Here is a 24,655-nt window from a genome sequence, read left to right as displayed (position 1 = left end):
TTGGTAGCGGTGGATTATTTTTCTAAATGGGTGGAAGCAGAACCACTTGCTCGGATTACTGAAGATGTGGTTATTAAATTTTTATGGAAAAATATAATCTGCAGATTTGACATTCCTCATAAATTAGTCTCTGATAATGGAAGGCAATTCCAAGGGGATAGGATCTTAGACTGGCGCAACAATTACGGCATTACTCAGGCCTTCACCTCTGTAGCTTATCCGCAAAGTAATGGTCAAGCAGAAGTAACCAATAGGGAAATCATAAGAAGTTTAAAGACCAAACTGGATCATGTCGGAGGTAGCTGGGTAGATAAATTACCCAGCGTTCTTTGGGCATATCGTACTACACCTCGAGAAGCTATAGGAATCACTCCCTTTCAATTAGTTTATGGAGGAGAAGCAATAATTCCCATCGAGGTGGGAGTAGAATCTGACAGAAGACAATTATATGATGGGGACAATGAAGGTCGACGACTCATGGAGCTAGACTTAATAGAGGAGATTATAGATAAAGCTGCTACTCGTCTGGCATCATATCGACAACGGATGAGACAAAATTATAACAAAAGAGTCATCCCCAAATTTTTCCAAGTATGAGACTTGGTATGGAAGCGAATTAAACCTGTCAGAAATGTCAGTAAGTTGGCACCACAATGGGGAGGACCTTACAAAGTGATAGAAAAACTCACATTAGGTTCATATTATCTCCAAGATACTGAAGGAAGAATTTTAGAGCGTCCCTGGAGTGCAAATCACTTACAGCCTTATCGAACCTAACTACATCATATTACTCAAGAATGTGTCTGGAGAAACAAATCACAATTATTTGAAGTCCTCGGTGACTGAGGACAAGTATACCTACAGCTTATGTACTCTATTTCTTTTAATAAAAGCCAAGCAAGACAAATATCGCCACGGAAATAAGTATGGTTCATACAGATTGATAAATATCGAGAGGACTTTCATTATCTATTTCGAGCAATCTACAGGGGAGAACCCTAAAGGCCTATTCAGCTCTCCTCAAGAACCTAGAAACTTTAAAAACTGTCACCAGGTTAGTACAAACATCATATTTTTACATATAATGCAGTCGATCGGGAAATCTCATGAAGTAACTCGGACGAGTCTTCATGGAAGGAACCGGAGACTCTAAACCATCACAGAATATAAGTCGATCGAGAAATCCCATGAAGTAACTCGGACGGGTCTTCATGGAAGGAACCGGAGACTCTAAACCATCACAGAACATAAGTCGATTGGGAAATCCCATGAAGTAACTCGGACAGGTCTTCATGAAAGGAACCGGAGACTCTAAACCATCACAGAACATAAGTCGATTGGGAAATCCCATTAAGTAATTCGAACGGGTCTTCATGGAAGGAACCGGAGACTCTAAACCATCACAAAACATAAGTCGATCAGGAAATCCCATGAAGTAACTCGGACGGGTCTTCATGGAAGGAACCAGAGACTCTAAATCATCATAGAACATAAGTCGATCGAGAAATCCCATGAAGTAACTCGGACGGGTCTTCATGGAAGGAACCGGAGACTCTAAACCATCACAGAACATAAGTCGATCGGGAAATCTCATGAAGTAACTCGGACGGGTCTTCATGGAAGGAACCGGAGACTCTAAACCATCACAGAACATAAGTCGATCGGGAAATCCCATGAAGTAACTCGGACGGGTCTTCATGGAAGGAACCGGAGACTCTAAACCATCACAGAACATAAGTCGATCGGGAAATCCCATGAAGTAACTCGGACGGGTCTTCATGGAAGGAACCGGAGACTCTAAACCATCACAGAACATAAGTCGATCGAGAAATCCCATGAAGTAACTCGGACGGGTCTTCATGGAAGGAACCAGAGACTCTAAACCATCACAGAACATAAGTCGATCGAGAAATCCCATGAAGTAACTCGGACGGGTCTTCATGGAAGGAACCGGAGACTCTAAACCATCACAGAACATAAGTCGATCGGGAAATCCCATGAAGTAACTCGGACGGGTCTTCATGGAAGGAACCAGAGACTTTAAACCATCACAGAACATAAGTCGATCGGGAAATCCCATGAAGTAACTCGGACGGGTCTTCATGGAAGGAACCGGAGACTCTAAACCATCACAGAACATAAGTTGATCGGGAAATCTCATGAAGTAACTCGGATGGGTCTTCATGGAAGGAACCGGAGACTCTAAACCATCACAGAACATAAGTCGATCGGGAAATCCCATGAAGTAACTCGGACGGGTCTTCATGGAAGGAACCGGAGACTCTAAACCATCACAGAACATAAGTCGATCGGGAAATCCCATGAAGTAACTCGGACGGGTCTTCATGGAAGGAACCGGAGACTCTAAACTATCACAGAATGTAAGTTGATCGGGAAATCTCATGAAGTAACTCGGATGGGTCTTCATGGAAGGAACCGAAGACTCTAAACCATCACAGAACATAAGTCGATCGGGAAATCCCATGAAGTAACTCAGACGGGTCTTCATGGAAGGAACTGGAGACTCTAAACCATCACAGAACATAAGTCGATCGGGAAATCCCATGAAGTAACTCGGACGGATCTTCATGAAAGGAACCGAAGACTCCAAACCATCATAGAACATAAGTCGATCGGGAAATCCCATGAAGTAACTCGGACGGGTCTTCATGGAAGGAACCGGAGACTCTAAACCATCACAGAACATAAGTCGATCGGGAAGTCCCATGAAGTAACTCGGACGGGTCTTCATGGAAGGAACCGGAGACTTTAAATCATCGCAGAACACAATTGATCGAGAAATCTCACGATTTCAAAGCCTAATCGACCGGGGTTATACTGACATGAAGCCAGGATTCAAAAGGGGATTCTATGCGTATGATACATTATTCATTTGGAAGCCCATCTATTTGGAAGTCTTTACTTAAAAATCGCCTGGAGTAGTATATTCAGCTCGGAACTCAGGAGTTTTATACAGATTCCTTATCTAAGATCACTTGGAATATCTCAGTCCCATTGGATTCAAACTTACCATAGAGCAGAGATGAAAACATTGCACCTCGTCCAGGCTTGTCAAGGCACATAAGTGGTAATATTTTGCCCTGGACGAAGGAAACAATGAAGCGGAAAGACTCAAGGGCAAGGGGAAGGGGATGGGTCTATTCAGACCATGATGGAAAAGTAAATGTAAAAACCACTTCCCCTCTCAAACCCTAGAGCTCTGCAAGTGAAGCAACTAAGCTCAGCCCAGGGGTAATATGTGTTGTGCCCTTTTCACAACATCCATGGGCTATTGAGTCGGCTCTCCATAAGTAGTGAGAATCGCTCTGAAGTCCCTCGAGCCTTCAGAAACTGGACACCTTTGGATGAAAAGTCTGGACTGTGAACCTTCATCTCTTGAGACAATCCCTTGAACCCTAGAGGTAGCCGGAGCAAAAATCCCAATAAACTCATATATAGATCTCACCTTGTCCGACAAAAGTCGCCCCCAAAGAGGAGGATCCGAGACCATAACCTTAGCAGTGAAAGGTGGCAAGGAAGGAAAAGAACTGAGATGGGTGGTGGATGAAGAGAAAGTTGTAACCCTATTTAAAGGATCAAAAGGCTCACAGGATCACTATACTTGGTTTAATGAGATAGTTGTACACAAAATCTGTGAAGTCATTTCAATATCTGGAGCAGAGTCACGGGTAGGAAAAGACAAAACCAGACTTATGTCTAGTCAGTCGTCTACACCTCCTTCGACTAGACTTGAAGGAAAGGCTAGTGATATGGGTTAGGTTTCGTGGGTCCCCGATAAGGAAAGGAAAGGAAGTAATAAAACCAAGGAGATAGAATAATATCGGTCGGGATATATCTCCAAGGGAGGTAAGTCTATATCGACTGAAATATACTTCCCAGGAGGAAGATTCGCATTGATTGGCATATACCTCAAAGGAGGTAAGCTAATATCGGCCGGGATATACCTCCAAGGGAGGTAAGTTTATATCGACCGAAATATACTTCCCAGGAGGAAGATTCGCATTGATTGGCATATACCTCAAAGGAGGTAGGCTAATATCGGGCCGGGATATACCTCCAAGGGAGGTAAGTTTATATCGACCGAAATATACTTCCCAGGAGGAAGATTCGCATTGATTGGCATATACCTCAAAGGAGGTAGGCTAATATTGACCGGGATATACTTCCAAGGGAGGTTAGTTTATATCGACCGAAATATACTTCCCAGGAGGAAGATTCACATTAATTGGCATATACCTCAAAGGAGGTAGGATAATATCGGCCGGGATATACCTCTAAGGGAGGTAAGTTTGTATCGACCGAAATATACTTCCCAGGAGGAAGATTCGCATTAATTGGCATATACCTCAAAGGAGGTAGGCTAATATCGACCGGGATATACCTCCAAGGGAGGTAAGTTTGTATCGACTGAAATATACTTCCCAGGAGAAAGATTCGCATATACCTCAAAGGAGGTAGGCTAATATCGACCGAGATATACCTCCAAGGGAGGTAAGTTTGTATCGATCGAAATATACTTCCCAGGAGGAAGATTCGCATTAATTGGCATATACCTCAAAGGAAGTAAGCTAATATCGGCCGGGATATACCTCCAAGGGAGGTAAGTTTATATCGACCGAAATATACTTCCCAGGAGGAAGATTCGCATTGATTGGCATATACCTCAAAGGAGGTAGGCTAATATCGGCCGAGATATACCTCCAAGGGAGGTAAGTTTATATCGACCGAAATATACTTCCCAGGAGGAAGATTCGCATTGATTGGCATATACCTCAAAGGAGGTAGGCTAATATTGGCCGGGATATACCTCCAAGGGAGGTAAGTTTGTATCGATCGAAATATACTTCTCAGGAGGAAGATTCGCATTAATTGGCATATACCTCAAAGGAGGTAGGCTAATATTGGCCGGGAGATACTTCGAAGCATGAAGAATAGTATCGACCGAGACATGCCCTGAAGAAGGAAGGTTAATATCAGACAGGTCGACCAACACCTTAGAAAAATAACTTGATAAAATATGGCCTATTGCTAGTTAGGATAATTAACATAGAAGGGCGCAGACAGAAGCCTCATGAGGAAGGATAAAGATAAATATTTCAAATAAGATAATTAATGAGGATATCTGCAATATGTAACCACATGACAGGTGTTATATATTTCGGCGGGAAATGCGCTTTTAGATTATTTTGCAGGCACTAAACAACAAAGGAGGTATATCTGGGGTACAAGAAAGATTCATTAAAAGTCATTTATCACAAGTACGCAGCTTACGTCATCTCATAACAAACTCTAACAAACCGGGGTCTACTTCATGACTACAGAGGTTATATGAAGTGGTATAAAAAGGGGAATCCTCTCCGTTGGCAAGGTAAGTTCACATCATCGTGCACATTCATGACCCTAATTTTTCAACTACTGTTCATCTTCTTCCTCTTTCTTCCACACCGAGAGAGATCACTGACTTAAGCATCGGAGGGCCTAACCAGGGATTCCCACCCCGGTCTTAGGTCACTGACGGTAGTGTTGGTTGGTTTCTTGTGCGCAGGAAGTCTTGGAAGCTTTGGATCTGGGTTTTTTCTCTTCAGATTTGGATTTCCTCTTCGTCATCGAGTCTTCATGGAGGAGGACCTTCGGTGACTCTAATTTTTCCCGATCCGCTTTGGGTTTCTCGGATCGGCGTTCTACGAGTATTATTCTTCATCAGCGTAGTGGGTTTCTTTCTTCCGGATCTCCGTCTTGTTCAGCTTCTCAGACAGGATCAACTGACTTCAAGAAGCTTTCAGCTAGACCAAGCTTCACAGGTGGTTTCTCTTTATATTGTTTCAATTTGATCTCTTCATCTCTGCTTGGAATCATTTCCTTAAGCGCCTCCAAAACATTTTTCCCCAAACTATCAACTTTACCTTTACAGATATAATGTTAATGAAAACATGATAGCATCTAATAAAGTTGGGTCATACTTGATGGTAGATGTACAAAAAAAAATTGGTTCTCAAAATTCAGAAAATACACTTAAACAATAAAAAAAAAACTTAGTTTCGAGTCACAAAATGAACCTTTTGCTATGAAACAGGAGCCCAACATTTAAACAATCAAATTAAGGTTAGTATTGAGTCATGGCCTAGTCAAACTCTAAACAAACATGCTAAACAAATCTTTCCAAGAAACAACACTCTGCTATCTTTAATAAAGATGGTTCTTCTCATTAGTTGATACCAAAGAGGTTGCAGTGTTGAGTGAGCGAGAAAACAAGTGTGTTCGGTCAGTGGAAAACCATACCTCCTGACTTGGATGATGCTCTTCTCACAAGATGCACAAGTTCATCTGTAGTATGCAATCCCCCTTGTGCACGAGCTTCAACAATTTGATTCTGAATAAATTGCCAATTGCTTTCTTCTCCATATTCACGTAGTACCTTTCCCACTTCCACAGCAGGCCAAGAATTCAATATCTCTTCAGCTGTCAAACTTGCATGCATCAACACTCTTATTAAATGTTTCATTTGCTTGACAGAGCACTAGAAGAAAGATACTTTCTTTGGAAAACAAAATGGCTTAAACTAGAGATGATTAATCACCTTTAATCGCTGATTTAGTTTTCCTATAGGCAAGTAGTAATTAGGCAAGCAACCTACTGAATAAATCACATTCATTCTACTTTACTGCAGGGGTGAAAAACTCACACTGTCTTATATCCTAATTCAATAATTAAAGTAAAATAGTTCATCTAAGAACTCTTACCTGAGGATTCATGCGCATATCCAAAGGTCCATCACCTTGCACACTAAATCCCCTTGTAGAGTCATCTGCCTATTAAATAGCTTACCAACTTATTAGATTCAAAGTAAGTTCTTTTCGGCAATTCATCAAACATGAGAAGTGAAACTAAACAATAACCTGCATGGATGAGATTCCAAGGTCCATCAAGATGTCGTTCACCCCAACGTCAAGCAGGTTCTCATTGACGCCGCCAAGCACCGACTTGATGTACTTGAAGTTTTTGACATGAGTGTAAGCTTTCAACTTGTTGCTGCGCGAATCCATGACCAAGAGCTTCTCTATCTGAGCCCGGGTCTGGTCATGGATTAAAGCATCCATATCCATTCCCACGAACAACTCCAACTCCGGATGGGCATCTACGATCTGCAACAAAGAACGGCACAAAGCGAATCAGGGATGATGAGAGTGCTAAGGAAAAAAGGTCAGAACTTGAGCAAAGAGCTTGGGATGGAGAAGGACGAACGGACAGAGGAGGAGTGCCCGACGTTCGATTTGATGGAGGATCTCCAACCGCCGGAGCCACCGTCCAATGGCGGCGTGGCCGAGCTAATTGATGTACCGGCCGCGCCTTTACTCAGTACCAAGTGGCAACGTTGCCCTAGCGTGCGCCTTGGGGAGATTGGCAACCAACCCGCTGCCATTCCCTCGGATCCCCTAATGCAGCGGCCTAAACAGTGGAAGCTTTCAGCTCCCGGATATCATGCCAAGCCCCGTGTTTTCCACCATAGACTGCCTTCCAAGACCCATCAGATTGCTGCCAAACTTGACTCTCACAGTGATGACGGGACGGGCAACCTCCCTCCTCTACTTCCGACTCTGCCCGACAATAAAGTTCTCCTCTCTATCGACGATAGCCTCGACTTGCTCGTGTCAGGAGTAATTAAGGTCCGCCGTGATCTGAAGTCGTGGCGGGGTGCAAGGCGGGTTTGATCAAACTGGGTCTTGAAGGCGGATGAAGGCATGGAAAACGCAGATTTCAAAACTGGTGGCAGAGAGGATGCTGCAAATGATGGGTTTATAGAAGGGTCTGATAGCCCGTCTCGCAGGAGGACCAGGGGAAGGGTTAGGGTTTCGAATAGTAGGGGCACTGGTCCTGTTGCGAAAGGGGAAGCCCCTTCAGATATGGATGGGGTAGAATGGATTGACCCGAACGGGTTTTGTCGTTCTAAAGAGGATGGCGGAGTGCGGTCATGGCTCAAGGAACTGGGACTGAGTAGGTATGCCCCTGTTTTTGAGATACATGAAGTGGATGACGAGGTGCTGCCATTGCTGACTCTGGATGATTTGAAAGATGAGATCCCCATGATAGATCGATTTAAGCGATAAAGGGGGGGGTGAATATCGCGCTCTTTTAAAAACTATTCTTTTCGTATTTCAAAATAATTCGAGTAAGCAGCGGAAAATATAAAGAGACAAGGTTGTTTTACTTCGTTCGGAGTCTTGCTCGACTCCTACTCGAAGGCCCGCAGTCCTTGACCGCACCGATGGGCAAAGCACTAAAATCCTTCTTTCCGAAATCCTCGGAAAGAAGCGAATCGTACAGATACAAGAATGTTAAGATAGTAACACACCTACTATCTTATGTAAATTAAGTGCAATATAAAATAAGTACACCGACAATAAGATTTGAAAGACGAAGCTTGGTCGGCACGAATGAAGTTGCTTGCTAAAATCGTAGGCGTGAGCAGCTTGCAGAACAGCACTAGAATTTATTAGAAAATTGTCTCCTGCCTCTGACTTTGAGCCTCAATTTATAAGAGTACTGGAGGTTCGGTCGACCGAACCCTCTTTTCGGTCGACCGAACCAGCTCCATTCCTTCCTCGCTAAAGACTACAGCTGGCTCGATCTGTCGCAGTAAATGCTCATGAATGGTTCGGTCGACCGAACCCATTTTTTGGTCGACCGAACAGTCTATTTCCCTGTTCGTCGAAATCTGCCGAGATCCTCATTAATGTTGCAATTAATTTTGATTGGATCGGTCGACCGGTCATCGCGTTTGGTCGACCGATCAGCCTTTTCCCTTTTCTGCTGATCGATGTTTGTTAACTTGGTCTGTGCTGAGTCACCAGGGATCGGTCGACCGATCTTACTGTTCGGTCGACCGATCAAGCTTTGATCGGACTTTGACTTTGATCTGGTCTGAGCTGTTTGCTTTCTGATTTTGTTTGATGCTTTGTTCGGTTGACTGAATCTTTGGTTCGGTCGACCGATCCAGTCTGACCTACAGCACAGTGTTAGAACAAAAACTTTCTGCAACATAGATGTTAGCACACAGCATAATAATGAATGAGTAATAAAAGAACAGTAGAACTGTTCTTGATCTCAACTTGGAAACCTTCCCGGTTTCTTCAGTTGGATTAGCGACCTAGGGTTGTTCTCTTCTGGAACTCGACCTCACTGTCGCTCCTCCAGTTGTTTACCTCAACCTACCCGCCAAACTTAGATCCTCCAGATCTAGTTTGGACTTTTCACTTAGCTCTGATCGGCTCGCTAAGACTTTTCCCTTGATCTTAGGTCACTACAACAAAAATATTAAAAGACAACAGTTAAAAACCGTTGTCGTAGGCCCTTTAAAACCGTTGTAATTGGCAGTGTTGTTAAAAGTGGGGGGGCTACGACAACGGTTTTAAACCGTTGTCTTTGAATGAAAAGACAACAGTTTACAACGATTTTAAACCGTTGTCTTTGAATGAAAAGACAACGGTTTAAAACCATTGTTATTTAGAGCATTTTTAATAACATAACACTACCAATTACAATTATTTTTAGGGCTACGACAACAATTTTTAACCGTTGTCTTTAAGGGTGATAGACAATAATAACGGTTTTAAACCGTTGTCTTTTAAATTATTATCTTTTAATACCAATATATCATATTTCAATTTAAATATATAATAAAGAATCATAATCAAGAAAGAATATTCTCCACATCAATATCATTCAAAATGTTAGTTATACAAGAATTACAATCACAAAAGAAGAAACATATCTCATGTTCAAATAAAATTTATCCCATTACAAATAAACTTCCATGGAAAACCACATATTGCATATCTGCTAAAGTGCAAACTGTATCGAAAAGAAGCTTCAGCCTATCCTTACACCGTATTGTGACCACAGAATAATCCTTGTCAAACCAATTGACAACAGTAACCTTTGTCCGGCAATTCTTGTTCCCACTATCTTCTTCAGACCTCTTATAATCCCTATCATCGAGCATTAACTGGTGAAGCCTTCTCTCTGTGTTAGTGATACCCATGGAAACCGCAGTCTTGGCTCCCCTATGCCTGTTGTTCCCTTTTAGCACATTGCAAAATAGTTGCTTGATTCTAGAGAGTCTTTGAGGATCAGTTATAGCTGAATTCTTCTCATCGATCACCTGCATAACTGCTGCGGCTCGAGTGTTGTGTGTCCAGACCTCAGCACTCACCACATTGCATTTAAGATCAGTAAGAACAACACTAGCTTCAGAGAGGAGGCCAGGCCGATCTGTCCCTGTCAGCTCGATGGATGTGTGATTGGAAGAAGGTTTGAGATCTACATATCTCCTTCGCGAAGGTACAGTAGAAGAACCTTCCCCTATGGACTATAAAACAACTCTTGGGCATTTCGGACGTTGTGGTACATAACGAAATAAGAGAATGCAGGAAGATGGAATTGAAATAAAATACCTTTTGAATGCACTCCTTTATATTATCAAGGTCCTTTTGTCTTTCAATTTTCTTCAGCAAGTTGTCCAAGTTATTTATGATCAAAAGAGACAAGTTTCAAAATCTTGAACAATTCACTTCAGCAAGTTGAAACTGGAACTAGTCACCAATCCTGTCTGGTAGGATTGGATGGACTCTGGTTAACCTAGAATTTTCACAAGTTTAACTTGGAAAGAATAGTCAAACCTCCAAGTGAAACCATAGTCCATATTTTTCAATACAAGGGTCCTAACAATTTAAAGAATAAACTCATTGAAAGAAAAAAAACACACCTTTTGGTTAAAATTCCATCTCCCCCTTGATGGAATAAAGTCCTCTCCATTGCCAACTCTGAGCTGCAACATTTGCTTTAGTTGTCATAAATAACCTCAAATAATACGTAAAAGTATAAATACAAAACATAAAACCATACTCGGGGAGGCTGTAATACTATGCCTCCTACTTGAGTAAAAGCAGTGACAATGCTAATGCCACATGCATGTAGGAGTGGGTTAGGATCATAATTATTGAACCTGAAAGCCTATCATCGAAGGATAAGCATGAAAAAATAGCATATAGGTCATACCAACAAAACCAATCTTAAAGATCAGCACATACCTCACTGAGGACACTCATTCGTTGTTGAGGCTTCAACCTTGAGTTTTCCACCAGGGAAGCTCATTGAAATGTTGACAGTGATTTGGTATATCTTTGCAGTGAAATGCTTCATTACATATGGTTCAAAAATTCTTCATTACAGCGATTTGGTATATAAAATCAGCTTCTCCTAGTTCTTAAAATAATGCTTCATTACATATGGTTCAAAAATTCTTATAAACCAATTGATTGCAAAATGCTGACAAATAATGAAACAACACAACTAGGAAAAACTCATATTTCATCTTTGCAAGGCCTGTCACTTATCCCAATGATTTTAAATTCTTGATTTGTATGAGTTGTCTTCACTCTCGAATTTTCAAAGCTCTTCTAGCCTAGCAACAACAAACAGTGAAAAAATAATATTAGTAGACATAATATGAAGAATGAAACAAGTAAGCTAAAACAAATTGTCTCAATAGGTATATTATATATAGGCATTCAATAACCTAGAAAATAAAAATAAAGAACAAATTCTTAATCACCTTGTTCCAGTCCAGTTGGTATGCATCCTTGACATTTTGATTTGCAAGTAGAAAACCAACCACTAGTCCAGAACACACAGTCATAGTAATAGAGACATCTATATTCAACAAATAAGAAAGATAATAATATTTTTAAAACAATAAAGTTTTTAGGAAGACTTATGAATACTAAGTAACAGTAGTATAAACAAGAAGACATCTATAATGTCTTCTTTATGGGAAGACTTATGAATACTAAGTAACAGTAGTCTCAATTTTTGAAACAAATTGTATCAAACAATGGAAGGGAACGGAAAAAAATGTTACCGGAAGGGAGAGTTTTGTGGTTGTGGCCACTACTAACAGAAGAAATACAAAAGAAGACTAATAGTAAACTAGAATTATCCATTGACTAATAGTAAAAGAAGACTAATAGTAGACTAATAGTAAATCCCTCTTATTTCCTTCCTTGAAGTCCTCTATTTGTTGCAGTAGCCAGTATCTTCTTAGAATAGCCCTTATAGCTACTCTACTGTATATCCATTTCTGGTCTTTTGATCCTGTGTAACTTCGTTGGTGCCCTTCAATGACTTTATTTGATATAGTTGATTATCTTCACTGTATCTCTAGCATTCCCGTGACTCAATATCTTATTCACAAAGTGACTATATTTCTTCTCTCTTTGTCTTTGAGATTTGTGCCTTGTTCCCTGTGTACCATTTGTCGAGAGCTCCAGGATTATCCATTGACATTGCACCTATAATTGGTTGCTTCTTTTTCATGTGCTTGATTGGACTGAGCATCTTTACTATTAGTTGCACTTCTAGTTTGCTACTTCTCTTCATGTGCTAGAATATACGATACAAAAGAAGACTATTGCTTCAACAGAAGAAATACAAAATAAATATGCAGAGGCAGGAATTTCCACCTGTATTCCAAGCCAAATTGTGATTAACTAGCATACATATATGATAATTAACTGTATGAAAGATAATTCATTTATCTCACAAGGATCATATATGCTAAGAATCCTACATAGTTGTAGTGTTTTTTCTACAAAGAGTTAGGTTCAATGAATTTGAGTGGTTAGTGCAAATCAAGTACAACATCTCATAGAAGATTAAAGCATTCCACAGTATTGTACTCTTCTCAATGGTTGCTCGGAGATCAGATAAGGAAATGACTTACTAGATACTCTAAAAGGATAACCATATATAAACAACTTCCGTCCTTGCACTTGTGAATTCTGGAATTCCAAGCTCTAATCTTTTGGTGATGTAAATTTAAGAAATCAGCAAATGTAATACAAATAAAGAGTAAATCTAAATTACTTTTGTACCGTATAAAGTGTGATATAACCATTCATACTGGAACTTAGACAATACATGTACATTTATATATGGAGATGTAGTGTCGATGCTGATCTGCCACAGACCAAAATAACACCCTGCTTTCTATACTTTATTGAACAATTTTCCACATATAACCTCTGAACATTAAAACCACTAGTCCAGGTCAATAAAGTTTTTAGGATTGTTTTGAAAAAATAATTGTCTCACAAGAAGACATTCCCTAAAAATGTATTAGGGAATGTCCTCATACGGTTCGGCTATTCGACCTATTTGTTGTGGAAGTTGAGCAGAGGAAGAATTAATCTACCTGAAGAAGCGCCTTGATGACTTCCGAAGTGAGGATGGATTCCAACACGGGATCCTTCTGAAGGGAGATCAAAACATCCACGAAATCTTTCTCATCATGCGACGACACTCGCTCTTCATGTTCCTTGATAACCTGATCCAGTAAATCGTCCCACCTCTTATGGTTCTTCTTCACTCGCGCCACCTTGCCGAGCAACTAATCCACCCAACCGAGCCACGGGAGGTAATCCCCGAGATAAATCTTGGCCAGCAGCACCGAGTTCTCTGAGATGAGCTTCGAGAACAACCCTTTCCTCCCTTCGAACTTCTTCCCCGTGACTATCCGACACAGGATGTCATTGGAGAAGGCAAACAGGATGGCGGACATGTCGATCTCCGCTGCCGATCCACGGGAGTAGATGGCGGCAACCATGGTGGCCACCTCTTGCTTGCGAACCAGAGCTTAGGACTATACCATCTTGGGGCTCAGCTGGTGGAGGGTGCATATCTGGCGGCGTTGCCTCCACTCGTCGTCGTAGGGGGCGAAGGCCATGTCGCTGCAGCCATCGAGGAGGATGCGGGTGACGGTGGTGGAGGAGCGGCTGGCGCAGATGTGATCGTGGGTGCGGAGGACATCCCGGGCAGTGTCGGGGGAGGAGACGACGAGGGTCGGGATGCGGCCGAGGCGGAGGCAACGCCTAGAGCCGTATGAGGAGAAAGATCGTATGAGGAGAGAGGTTTAGGGTTCGGGTAGGCTAAGGGGGGAAAATAGTGCGCCAAAAATTTTTCAGAGAGAGGGAAGCAAACCACTGCTACAACAAAAACGACGAAGGGGGAAAAACGGCGAAAGAATAAAGTCAAAGACAATGGTTTATTAAAACTGTTGTCTTTGACCCCTAAAAAAGCGTTTAAAGACAACAGTTTTAGAAAACTGTTGTAAAAGGTGTTGTTGATTTTACAAAAAGTCACTCAACAACAACGGTTTTTACAAAACTGTTGTCTTTTATTTTTTTCAAGCGCTCAAAGACAACGGTTTTGCCAAAAACCGTTGTCTTTTACCAAATTAACAACAGTTCCTTTTAAAACTGTTGTCTTTATGGTGTTGTCTTTTAACAATTTTGTTGTAGTGGGTCCTCCAAACCTCTCGATCATACTGCCAAGCTTCAGGTCCTCTCGACCTCCTTAGACTTGCACCTGGGTACCATGATCTGCTAAAATTTTTCCTGCCTAGCCTCCAACTAGGTCTTTCTTGGTTGAGTAAATATCCTGCACACTCAGTCAACTTGTTAGATCATAACAAGACTTAACTTGAACCTTTGACAATATCAAAACTCAGGTTTGATTCTGGTGCAACTTGCACCAACTATCTCTCTCTTTTTGATGTTTGGCAACCAAGGTTCAAAGTTAAGTTCAAATATGCAACAAGTAAATAAACAAGTAATTTTTCTCCCCCTGAGTTAAATAACTCCCCTTGAATTCACTATCTCTCCCCCTTTGACACACATCAAAAATAGGGGCAGAACCAAAAACCAAGCAAGATTTAATCATAATATTTTCTAATATATAAATGATTAAAATATTAACTAAGTAAAGTAAATTTTGAATAGAATTATCAAAGAATTTACACATAATACTAAGTTAGAATACTAAAAAAAATTTTACTAAGTTAAGATTTTTTTTTTATATGTTAAAATTTGAAAGAGATTTTGAAAATTAAAACATTTGAAATTTTATATTTTGAAAAGAATAAATTTAGAACAACAATTTAAAAAACTATATTTTGAATTTTGAAACACATTTTGAAAAAAAAATATTTTGAAAAAGAATGAATTTAGAAAAATAATATTTTTTTAAAAAAAATGAATTAAAAAATATTTGAAAAGAAAAAAATATTTTGAAAAGAATGAATTTTGAAAAATAATATTTTGAAAAGAATGAATTTTAAAAAAATATTTAAAAAAATATTTGAAAAGAATGATTTTTTAAAAAAATATTTTGAAAAGAATGAATTTTGAAAAGAATGAAGTAATATTTTGAAAAGAATGAATTTAAAAAATATTTTGAGAAATAATCTTTTGAAAATTGAAAAATATCTTTTGAAAATAATTTGATCAATAATATAAGCTTAAAAAAATCTTGTTTTGAAACTCCCCCTAAAATTGACAAATTCCTAAAAGTCCAAGCATGAATAGGAAAACTAAGGAAAATTTGTCCTTATCATGAAATGTCCAACCTTTGTTCAAGGCTAACTACCACAAGATAGTAGCTGATGACTCAGGTTGCTCAATTTGAGTATTTAATACTAACTAAGTTTTTAGTAGTTAGTTAACCCAAATTGATTCATGTATGTTGTTTAAAGCCCAGATTTATGACGATGCACAGACATAAGCATATGAAATCTAGGGCTAAGACCTAAGCATCTCACCCATTCTAAGTTATCAAACAAGGGATCCTACTGTGCTTATGAGATGTTGGCTCCTAGAACTATAGGATCATGCAATCTACGGTAGATCCTAAGCTACTCCAGAAAAAAAATTTTGAAAACTAAAAATTTGAAAGGGAATTTTTACAAAAATAATTTTGAAAGATAAACTAAGTAATAATTTCAAAAACAAACAAACCTAATCTATAAAGCACATTCCTAATTATCGTCTTAGATTACTAAATTCTGCTTCAGGTAATGGTTTAGTAAAAATGTCTGCCAAGTTAGATTTAGATTCTATATAATTTAATTCAATATTTCATTTTGACACATGGTCCCTAATAAAGTGATGTTTAACCTCTATATGTTTAGTTGTAGAATGATGTACTGGATTTTTAGTTAGGTTTATAGAACTTATATTATCAATATAGGTTTTTACATTTTTATAATCTAGATTAAAATCTTTTAATGTATGTGACATCCATAGCAATTGAGCTACACATTCGACCATTGCTATGTATTCGGCTTCAATGGTTGATAAGGCAACATACTGTTGTTTACGGCTAAACCAACTAACTAAAGATGAACCTAACAACTGACATCCTCCACTTGTACTCTTTCTATCCAACTTACACCCGGCATAATAGGAATCAGAATATCCGACTAGGTCAAAAAGTGAAGTTCTAGGGTACCAAATTCCTACATTGATAGTTCCTTTTAAATATTTAATAATTCGTTTAACCAAGGACAAATGGGATTCTTTCACACAAGTTTGGTAACAGGCACACATACTAACTGCAAATAAAATATCAGGTCGACTCGTAGTTAGGTAAAGTAAACTTCCTATCATGCTTCTATAAAGCTTTAAGTCAATAGGTTTACCGTTTTCATTATTATCAAGGTTAATGTTACTTGCCATAGGAGTTTTACTTTCTTTTGAATCTTCCATACCAAATTTTTTAATAAGATCTTTTGTATATTTAGTTTGATGTACATAGTTACCATCTTTAGTTTGTATAATTTGAAGACCTAAGAAGTAATTTAATTCACCAACTAAACTCATTTCAAATTCATTTTCCATTAAGGTTATGAATTCATTTAAGAATTGTGAGTTAGTTGAACCAAATACAATATCATTAACATAAACTTGTGCTATGAAAATATCTGAATTAAAGGTTTTTATAAATAGGGTAGGATCAATTTGTCCTTCTTTAAATCCTTTAGATTTTAAGAAATTAGACAGTCTTTCATACCAAGTCCTAGGTGCTTGCTTTAGGCCATATAATGCCTTTTTTAGCTTAAAAACATAGGTTGGGTTTTCTATATCCTCAAAACCGGGTGGTTGACTTACGTAGACTTCTTCCTTAATGTAACCATTTAAAAAAATAGATTTAACATCCATTTGGTATAACTTGAAACCTTTAAATGCTGCATAGGCAAGCAACATTCTAATTGATTCAAGCCGGGCTACCGGGGCATAGGTCTCGTCATAATCTAGTCCTTCGACTTGATTGAACCCCTTGGCTACTAGACGAGCTTTATTTCGTATAATTTCACCTTGATCATCTAATTTATTCCTAAATACCCATTTGGTGTCTATAATTATTTTTCCTTTTGGTGGAGGTACTAAATCCCAAACTTGGTTCCTTTCAAATTGATTTAACTCTTCTTGCATTGCAATTATCCAGTCAGAGTCTACTAACACATCACTTATGGTTTTAGGTTCAATTTTAGATATTAATTCTATTTGACTTAGATTTCTAAAGGCAGATCTTGTTTGAACCCTCAATTCAGGATTTCCTATGATTTGATTAACTGGATGATTAGGATTAGTTTTTAATATTCTTTGATTAGAAATTTCAAGTTGTTTGTTTTTTGTTAATTCATCTTCTTCTTCTTGATTAACTGGATGACTAGAATTTAGACCATGTTCGTTGATTGAAATATGATCATTTTCATTAAAAGTTACATTGGTGGTTTCCTCAATTTTCAAAGTAGATTTATTGTAAACTCTATAGGCTCTACTTGTAGATGAGTACCCAAGAAAAATTCCTTGGTTAGTTTTTGAAGTAAATTTGCCTAAGTGATCTTTAAGATTCAAGATGTGAACATTACAACCAAAAACTTTGAAATATTTTATGTTAGGAATTTTATTAAAGTAAATTTCATAAGATGTTTTATTTTGGTCTTTGTTAATTATAATTCGATTTTGGACATAACAAGCTGTATTAACAGCTTCAGCCCAAAAATGTTTTGGTATATTATATTCATTTAAGATTGTGCGAGCAGCTTCTTGCAAGGTTCTATTTTTACGTTCAACTAAGCCATTTTGTTGTGGAGTTTTAGGGCATGAAAACTCATGGTGATATCCATTCTCTAAACAAAAAGTATTAAAGTTTTGATTTTTGAATTCACCTCCATTATCACTTCTTATTTTCTTAATTTTAATTTCTTTTTCATTTTCTACTTGTTTACAGAAATGTTTAAATGTTTCAAAAGTGTCACTTTTATTTGATAAGAATTTTACCCAGGTAAATTTAGAGTATTTATCAATGATTACTAAGCAATAAAGATTTCCATTTAAAGATTTTATTCCATGAGAATCAAATAAATCTAAATGTATTAGTTCAAATATTCTATTTGTTCTATTATGATTTGTAGGTTTATGAGTTGATTTAATTTGTTTTCCTTGTTGACAAGAATTACAAAATTTATTTATAGGATTTCCTAGTTTTGGCAAACCTTTTACTAAACCATTTTTGCTTAAGTTTAATAAATTTCTAAGGTGGGTATGAGCTAATCTCCTATGCCATAACCAAGTTTCATCATTATTAGTTAGAAAATATTTGGATATTGTTTTAGGTAGATGAATAGAGTATATATTTTTATCTCTAAAGCCTTTTAGTAATATATTAGTTGAGTCATTGTAACTTATTAAGCATTCAGAAGATAAAAATTTAACCTTAAATCCTAAATCACAGAGTTGACTTATACTAAGCAAATTGTAATTAAAATGTTCAACAAATAAAACTTTTTAAATTGAAATATTTGACTGCAATTGAATTTCACCTGTACCGATTACCTTTAGCTTGTCATTGTTTCCAAAGACAACTGACCCTAAGCTTTTGAATTCAATGTTTGTAAATTTGTGTTGATCCCCAGTCATGTGTTTGGAGCAGCCGCTGTCTAAAATCCATTTATCTAGAGCTTTAGATGCCTACACAATGTAGGATTAAACCAAAGTTTGGTTAAAGGATGAAATTGAGTGGGTTATTTGTTTATAAAGTTGGTTGAAGTGTATTTATGATTTTAGATTAAATATTTTTTAAGATAATTAAGTTTAATTTTTTTTTAAATAAGTTTTAAAATAATTTTTTAATAAGTTTTAAAATAATTTATAATAAATTTAAAATAAGTTTTATTAAGTTTAAAATAATTTTTAAAATAAGTTTAAAATAATTTTTATTAAGTTTAAAATAATTATTAAATTAAAGATAATTTTTATTAAGTTTAAAATAATTTTTATTTAATTTTAAAATAGTTTTAAATAATTTTAATTAAGTTTCAATTAATTTTAAAATAGTTTCAAATAAGTTTTAATTAATTTTAAAATAGTTTTAAGTTTTAATTAATTTCAAAATAGTTTTAAGTTTTAATTAATTTTAAGTTTTAATTAATTTTAAAATAGTTTTAAGTTTTAATTAATTTTAAAATAGTTTTAAATAATTTTAATTAAGTTTCAATTAATTTTAAAAAAGTTTTAAATAAGTTTTAATTAATTTTAAAATAGTTTTAATTAATTTTAAAATAGTTCTAAATAAGTTTTAATTAAGTTTTAATTAATTTTAAAATAGTTTTAACTAATTTTAATTAAGTTTTAATAGTTTTAAATAATTTTTAATTAATTTTAAAATAGTTTTAAATAAGTTTTAATTTATTTTAAAATAGTTTTAAATAATTTTAATTAAGTTTTTTTGAAATAATTTTAAAATAGTTTTAAATAATTTTAATTAAGTTTTTGAAATAATTTTAAAATAGTTTTAAGTAATTTTAAAATAATTTTTAAATAGTTTTAAATAATTTTTACTTAATTTTAAAATAGTTTTAAATAATTTTTAATTAATTTTAAAATATTTTTAAATAATTTTTAATTAATTTTAAAATAGTTTTAAATAATTTTTAATTAAATTTAAAATAGTTTTAAATAATTTTTAATTAATTTTAAAATAGGTTTAAATAATTTTTAATTAATTTTAAAATAGTTTTAAATAATTTTTAATTAATTTTAAAATAGTTTTAAATAATTTTTAATTAATTTTAAAATAGTTTTAAATAAGTTTAATTAAGTTTTTTGAAATTATTTTAAAATAGTTTTAAGTAATTTTAATTAAGTTTGTTTAAAATAATTTTAAAATAGTTTTAAATAATTTTAATTAAGTTTTTTTTTGAAATAATTTTAAAATAGTTTTAAGTAATTTTAATTAAGGTTTTTTTAAAATAATTTTAAAATAGTTTTAAATAATTTCAATCAAGTTTTTTTGAAATAATTTTAAAATAGTTTTAAGTAATTTTAATTAAATTTTTAGAATTTGATTTGAATTAGATTTTAATTAATTTTGAATTTATTGAAAGAGGTTATTGAACCCATGTTAGATTCAAACGTAGCTTTGGGTTAATCAAGCATGCGTCCTAAGGATAAGCTTTCAGTTCAGTGGCGAGGCATACGACCTACTTGAATATCATTAGACCACTTGCTGAAGGCTTTCCAAACTATTCCCGCTCAAAAAACTTAATACTAAATTTTGGTCTAACTAGCCCATGTTTGACTGGGGTAGCTTCGGTCAGATCCACTAAGTCTAGTGCACCAGGTAGAATTCCATATTCAGCCTAGACATGCCTTCGACAAAGTTTCATTGACGTACTATCATTCCAATCCATTCCGATACTTTGTTGTAGGGTTTGGTAAACCTTTTTCATCTAACTGTTCTAAGCAGAAAAATAATCCTAAGCCTAAGTATTGAGTTTGGTTTAATCAAGTTGGTTGGATTGTTTTTCTATTTGCTCCCCCTGAGTCATAGCTTAGATAAGGTCAATCTAAGTAATGGATTTGACTCTTAGGGACCAAGTAGAGGTTTGGTTCAATTTGTTTGGTTAAAGATTTTGTTTGAACTCATGCTTGGACTTGACTTCTAGTATTTTGACTGATTAAGGATAAGTATGGTTTGTTTGTTTGTTTGGGTTTGTAACCAAGTCCAGATTTGTTGTACACGGCTTGTTGTGATCCAAGTACCATATTTAGACACTTGGATCCCATTTTGAACCTTTCCAACGTTTTCTTGAGTCGCTCGACTTGACCTTTCAAATCAGAATTTTCTTCCTCAAGTTTTTTAACTTGAGTTAAAGTTTCAAGTTGAACTCGGTTAGTCGAGTCACTCAAGTTAACTTATTGCTTAAGGTGGTCTATTTCCTTAAGTAACAAGTTATTTTGTTTTTCAAATTTCGACAATTTTTTAAACAAACATTTAACTACTTTAAGCAAGTTAGACTTTGAATAAATCGTTACCATATTTGGATCTTCCGATCCCGGGCTTCTATCGGACTCGATGTCGAACTTGGATTCGTACTCTTCGTCGGACTCAGACCCGGAATCTTCGTTTCTTGCCATAAATGCAAGGTGGCTTGAGTGCTTCGTTTGCTCCGCATCGGATTCGTCGGAAGAAGTTTCGTCCCATGTCGCTTGAAGAGCCTTCTTTCGTCTTGTTGATTTGAGTCCTTCTTCTTTCCGATTTGGACATTCATTTTTGAAATGCCCCTTCTTGTTGCATCCATAACAGGTCACTTCTGATTTGTTTTAGATTTGATTTAGTGGGGTCTTTTTGGTGCTTCTTCTAAACTTCTTTTTAGTCAACAACCGTCGGACCATGTTGACTAATTCTTCTTCATTTGTTGAGCCCGAGTCTGGTTCGCTTTCTGACTCGATCTTCTTTTTTGATTTTGTTTCCTTGCTTGATCTTGCATACAAAGCTACACCTTTCTCGACATGGCTTGTGTTAGACTGTTCGTGTAATTCTAATTCATAAAATAACTCGTCTAACTTAAGAATTGAAAGATCCTTGGAAACTTTGTACGCATCTACAATTGATGCCCACAAAGCATTCCTCAGAAAGGCGTTCAGAGCATACCTTATTATATCACGATTTTCAAGACTATGCCTGATCAGGTGAAGGTCGTTTAAGATGTCCTTCAGTCGAGCGTGTAGTTGCGAGGCCGTCTCTCCGGGAAACATTTTTATATTCAATAAATTATTTAAAAGTAAATCTCATTTGTTTACCTTTGAGTCGTCAGTTCCTTCGTGTAGCTTGACTAGCGAGTCCCACAATTCTTTGGCGTCATCATAGGGACCGATTCAGTTCAACGCCTCCATAGTAAGCCCACACTGAATGGTGTTGATCGCCTTGTAGTTCAATTGTGCCTTCTTAGTCATTTGGGGAGTCTATTCTTCTGGTTCTAGTGTTGTTCCGTCCTTTGTTGGGGTAGTATATCCTTTCAAAACAGTGAACCAGAGCTCGATATCGGACTTCAAGTAACACTCCATCCTATTCTTCCAATAACTAAAATTTTCTCCTTTGAATAGTGGAGGTCGGACAGTACTATATCCTTCTTTATATGAGTTCATCATCCTTGCAAGACAAAAATTTTAAAAAAATATTTTCAAGACTTTCGTCTTGGGATTAGTAGTGCCTGAAGAATAAATAATAAAAATATTCTAAAGGAAAAGAAAAGAAAGTTTTTAAAAGGTGCTTTGAAAATCGGTTAAGAAATTTCAGAACTAACCTGCTTTGATACTAATTGATAGATCGATTTAAGTGATAGAGGAGAGTGAATATCGCGCTCTTTTAAAAACTATTCTTTTCGTATTTCAAAACAATTCGAGTAAGCAGCAGAAAATATAAAGAGACAAGGTTGTTTTACTTCATTCGGAGTCTTGCTCGACTCCTACTCGAAGGCTCGCAGTCCTTGACCGCACCGATGGGCAAAGCACTAAAATCCTTCTTTCCGAAATCCTCGGAAAGAAGCGAATCGTACAAATACAAGAATGTTAAGATAGTAACACACCTACTATCTTATGTAAATTAAGTGCAATATAAAATAAGTATACCGACAATAAGATTTGAAAGACGAAGCTTGGTCGGCACGAATGAAGTTGCTTGCTGAAATCGTAGGCGTGAGCAACTTGCAGAAGAGCACCATAATTTATTAGAAAGTTGTCTCCTGCCTCTGACTTCGAGCCTTAATTTTTAAGAGTACTGGAGGTTCGGTCGACCGATCCCTCTTTTCGGTTGACCGAACCAGCTCCATTCCTTCCTCGCTGAAGACTACAGCTGGCTCGATCTGTCGTAGTAAATGCTCATGAATGGTTTGGTCGACCGAACCCATTTTTCGGTCGACCGAACAGTCTATTTCCCTGTTCGTCGAAATTTGCCAAGATCCTCATTAATGCTGTAATTAATTTTGATTGGATCGGTCGACCGGTCATCGGGTTTGGTCGACCGATCAGCCTTTTCCCTTTTCTGCTGATCGATGTTTATTAACTTGGTCTGTGCTAAGTCACCAGGGATCGGTCGACCGATCTTACTGTTCGGTCGACCGATCAAGCTTTGATCGGACTTTGACTTTGATCTGGTCTGAGCTGTTTGCTTTTTGATTTTGTCTGATGCTTTGTTCGATCGACTGAATCGCTGGTTCGGTCGACCGATCCAGTCTGACTTGCAGCACAGTGTTAGAACAAAAACTTTCTGCAATATAGATGTTAGCACAAAGCATAATAATGAATGAGTAATAAAAAAATAGTAGAACTGTTCTTGATCTCAACTTGGAAACCTTCCCGGTTTCTTCAGTTGGATCAGCGACCTAGGGTTGTTCCCTTCTGGAACTCGACCTCACTGTCACTCCTCCAGTTTTTTACCTCAACCTACCCGCCAAACTTAGATCCTCTAGATCTAGTTTGGACTTTTCACTTAGCTCTGATCGGCTCGCCAGGACTTTTCCCTTGATCTTAGGTCCTCCAGACCTCTCGATCATACTGCCAAGCTTCAGGTCCTCTCGACCTCCTTGGACTTGCACCTAGGTTCCACGATCTGCTAAGATTTCTCCTGCCTAGCCTCCAACTAGGTCTTTCTTGGTTGAGTAAACATCTTGCACACTCAATCAACTTGTTAGATCATAACAAGACTTAACTTGAACCTTTAACAACATCAAAACTCAGGTTTGATTCTGGTGCAACTTGCACCAACACCCCATCTCTCAGATCAGCGGCGGGCTCCTCGTGGATGCGTGTGGCTTCCCGGTGGGAGCGGCCGGGAAGTGAGGGCGAGAAGTGGAAGGACTGCCCCCATCCCCACTCGTAGATGTCTGTGACGAGGTTGTAGAAGGTGTCGACGAAGGCAGGGACGTTATCGTTGTCGGACGCGGCGGAGGGCAATGCCCTCCTTGGAGCGGAGAAAGAAGGCCCAGTACTGCTTGTACTTGTCCTGCACCTTATCTCGCATGATCTATCCCATCTTAAGGTTCACTGTCCGCTTGCCTTTCACTTCCGTCGAGCCCATCACCCACACGAACCAGTAGACCGCGACAGCGCCGACGACCGTCGCCGTCCACATCGCCGTCGAGAGATCCATTGCTCGTCTTTCAAATGGTACCTCCTAAATGGAGGATGCGGAGGATTAGGGTTTCGATTTATGGTGGGCGAGGAGAAGCCCAAAAGAAAGCGCGCTAAGAAAGTCCGCCAGAATTTTGGTTCATAGACACCGGATTTTAAAAATCGTGGTTAAAATCGGTGTCTATTAATGAAAAAAAGGCGCTCATAGACATCGGCTAAAAAAATCGATGTCTATGAGCGAAAATCTGCGCTCATAGACACCGATTTTTGAAAAAACCGGTCTAAAATACTCAAAGACATCGATTTTTGCTTAAAATCGTTGTTGT

General features: G+C 37.3%; 3 protein-coding genes across 3 annotated transcripts; 1 reads left to right on the top strand and 2 right to left on the bottom strand.

The window, feature by feature from the left end:
* Positions 1-5,769: 5,769 nt before the first annotated feature.
* Positions 5,770-7,124, bottom strand: LOC122043623 (ribosomal RNA small subunit methyltransferase H-like). The gene is made up of 4 exons (XM_042604231.1): positions 6,918-7,124; positions 6,762-6,830; positions 6,301-6,538; positions 5,770-5,924 (listed from the first exon to the last, which is right to left on the bottom strand). The coding sequence occupies exons 1-4, from the start codon at positions 7,122-7,124 to the stop codon at positions 5,770-5,772; spliced, it is 669 nt and encodes a 222-aa protein (XP_042460165.1).
* A 636-nt stretch (positions 7,125-7,760) lies between these two features.
* Positions 7,761-8,126, top strand: LOC122043622. Its single transcript, XM_042604230.1, has one exon. It carries the CDS (start codon positions 7,761-7,763, stop codon positions 8,124-8,126), a length of 366 nt encoding a protein of 121 aa, XP_042460164.1.
* A 5,591-nt stretch (positions 8,127-13,717) lies between these two features.
* LOC122043621 (24-methylenesterol C-methyltransferase 2-like) lies at positions 13,718-24,348 on the bottom strand. Its single transcript, XM_042604229.1, has 3 exons — positions 24,290-24,348; positions 23,965-24,201; positions 13,718-13,946 (listed from the first exon to the last, which is right to left on the bottom strand). Exons 1-3 carry the CDS (start codon positions 24,346-24,348, stop codon positions 13,718-13,720), a joined length of 525 nt encoding a protein of 174 aa, XP_042460163.1.
* Positions 24,349-24,655: the final 307 nt, after the last annotated feature.

This window comes from Zingiber officinale, chromosome 2A, assembly GCF_018446385.1.
Source record: "Zingiber officinale cultivar Zhangliang chromosome 2A, Zo_v1.1, whole genome shotgun sequence".
NCBI classification, from domain to species: Eukaryota; Viridiplantae; Streptophyta; class Magnoliopsida; order Zingiberales; family Zingiberaceae; genus Zingiber; species Zingiber officinale.
This window is presented reverse-complemented; position numbering and strand designations above follow the sequence as displayed.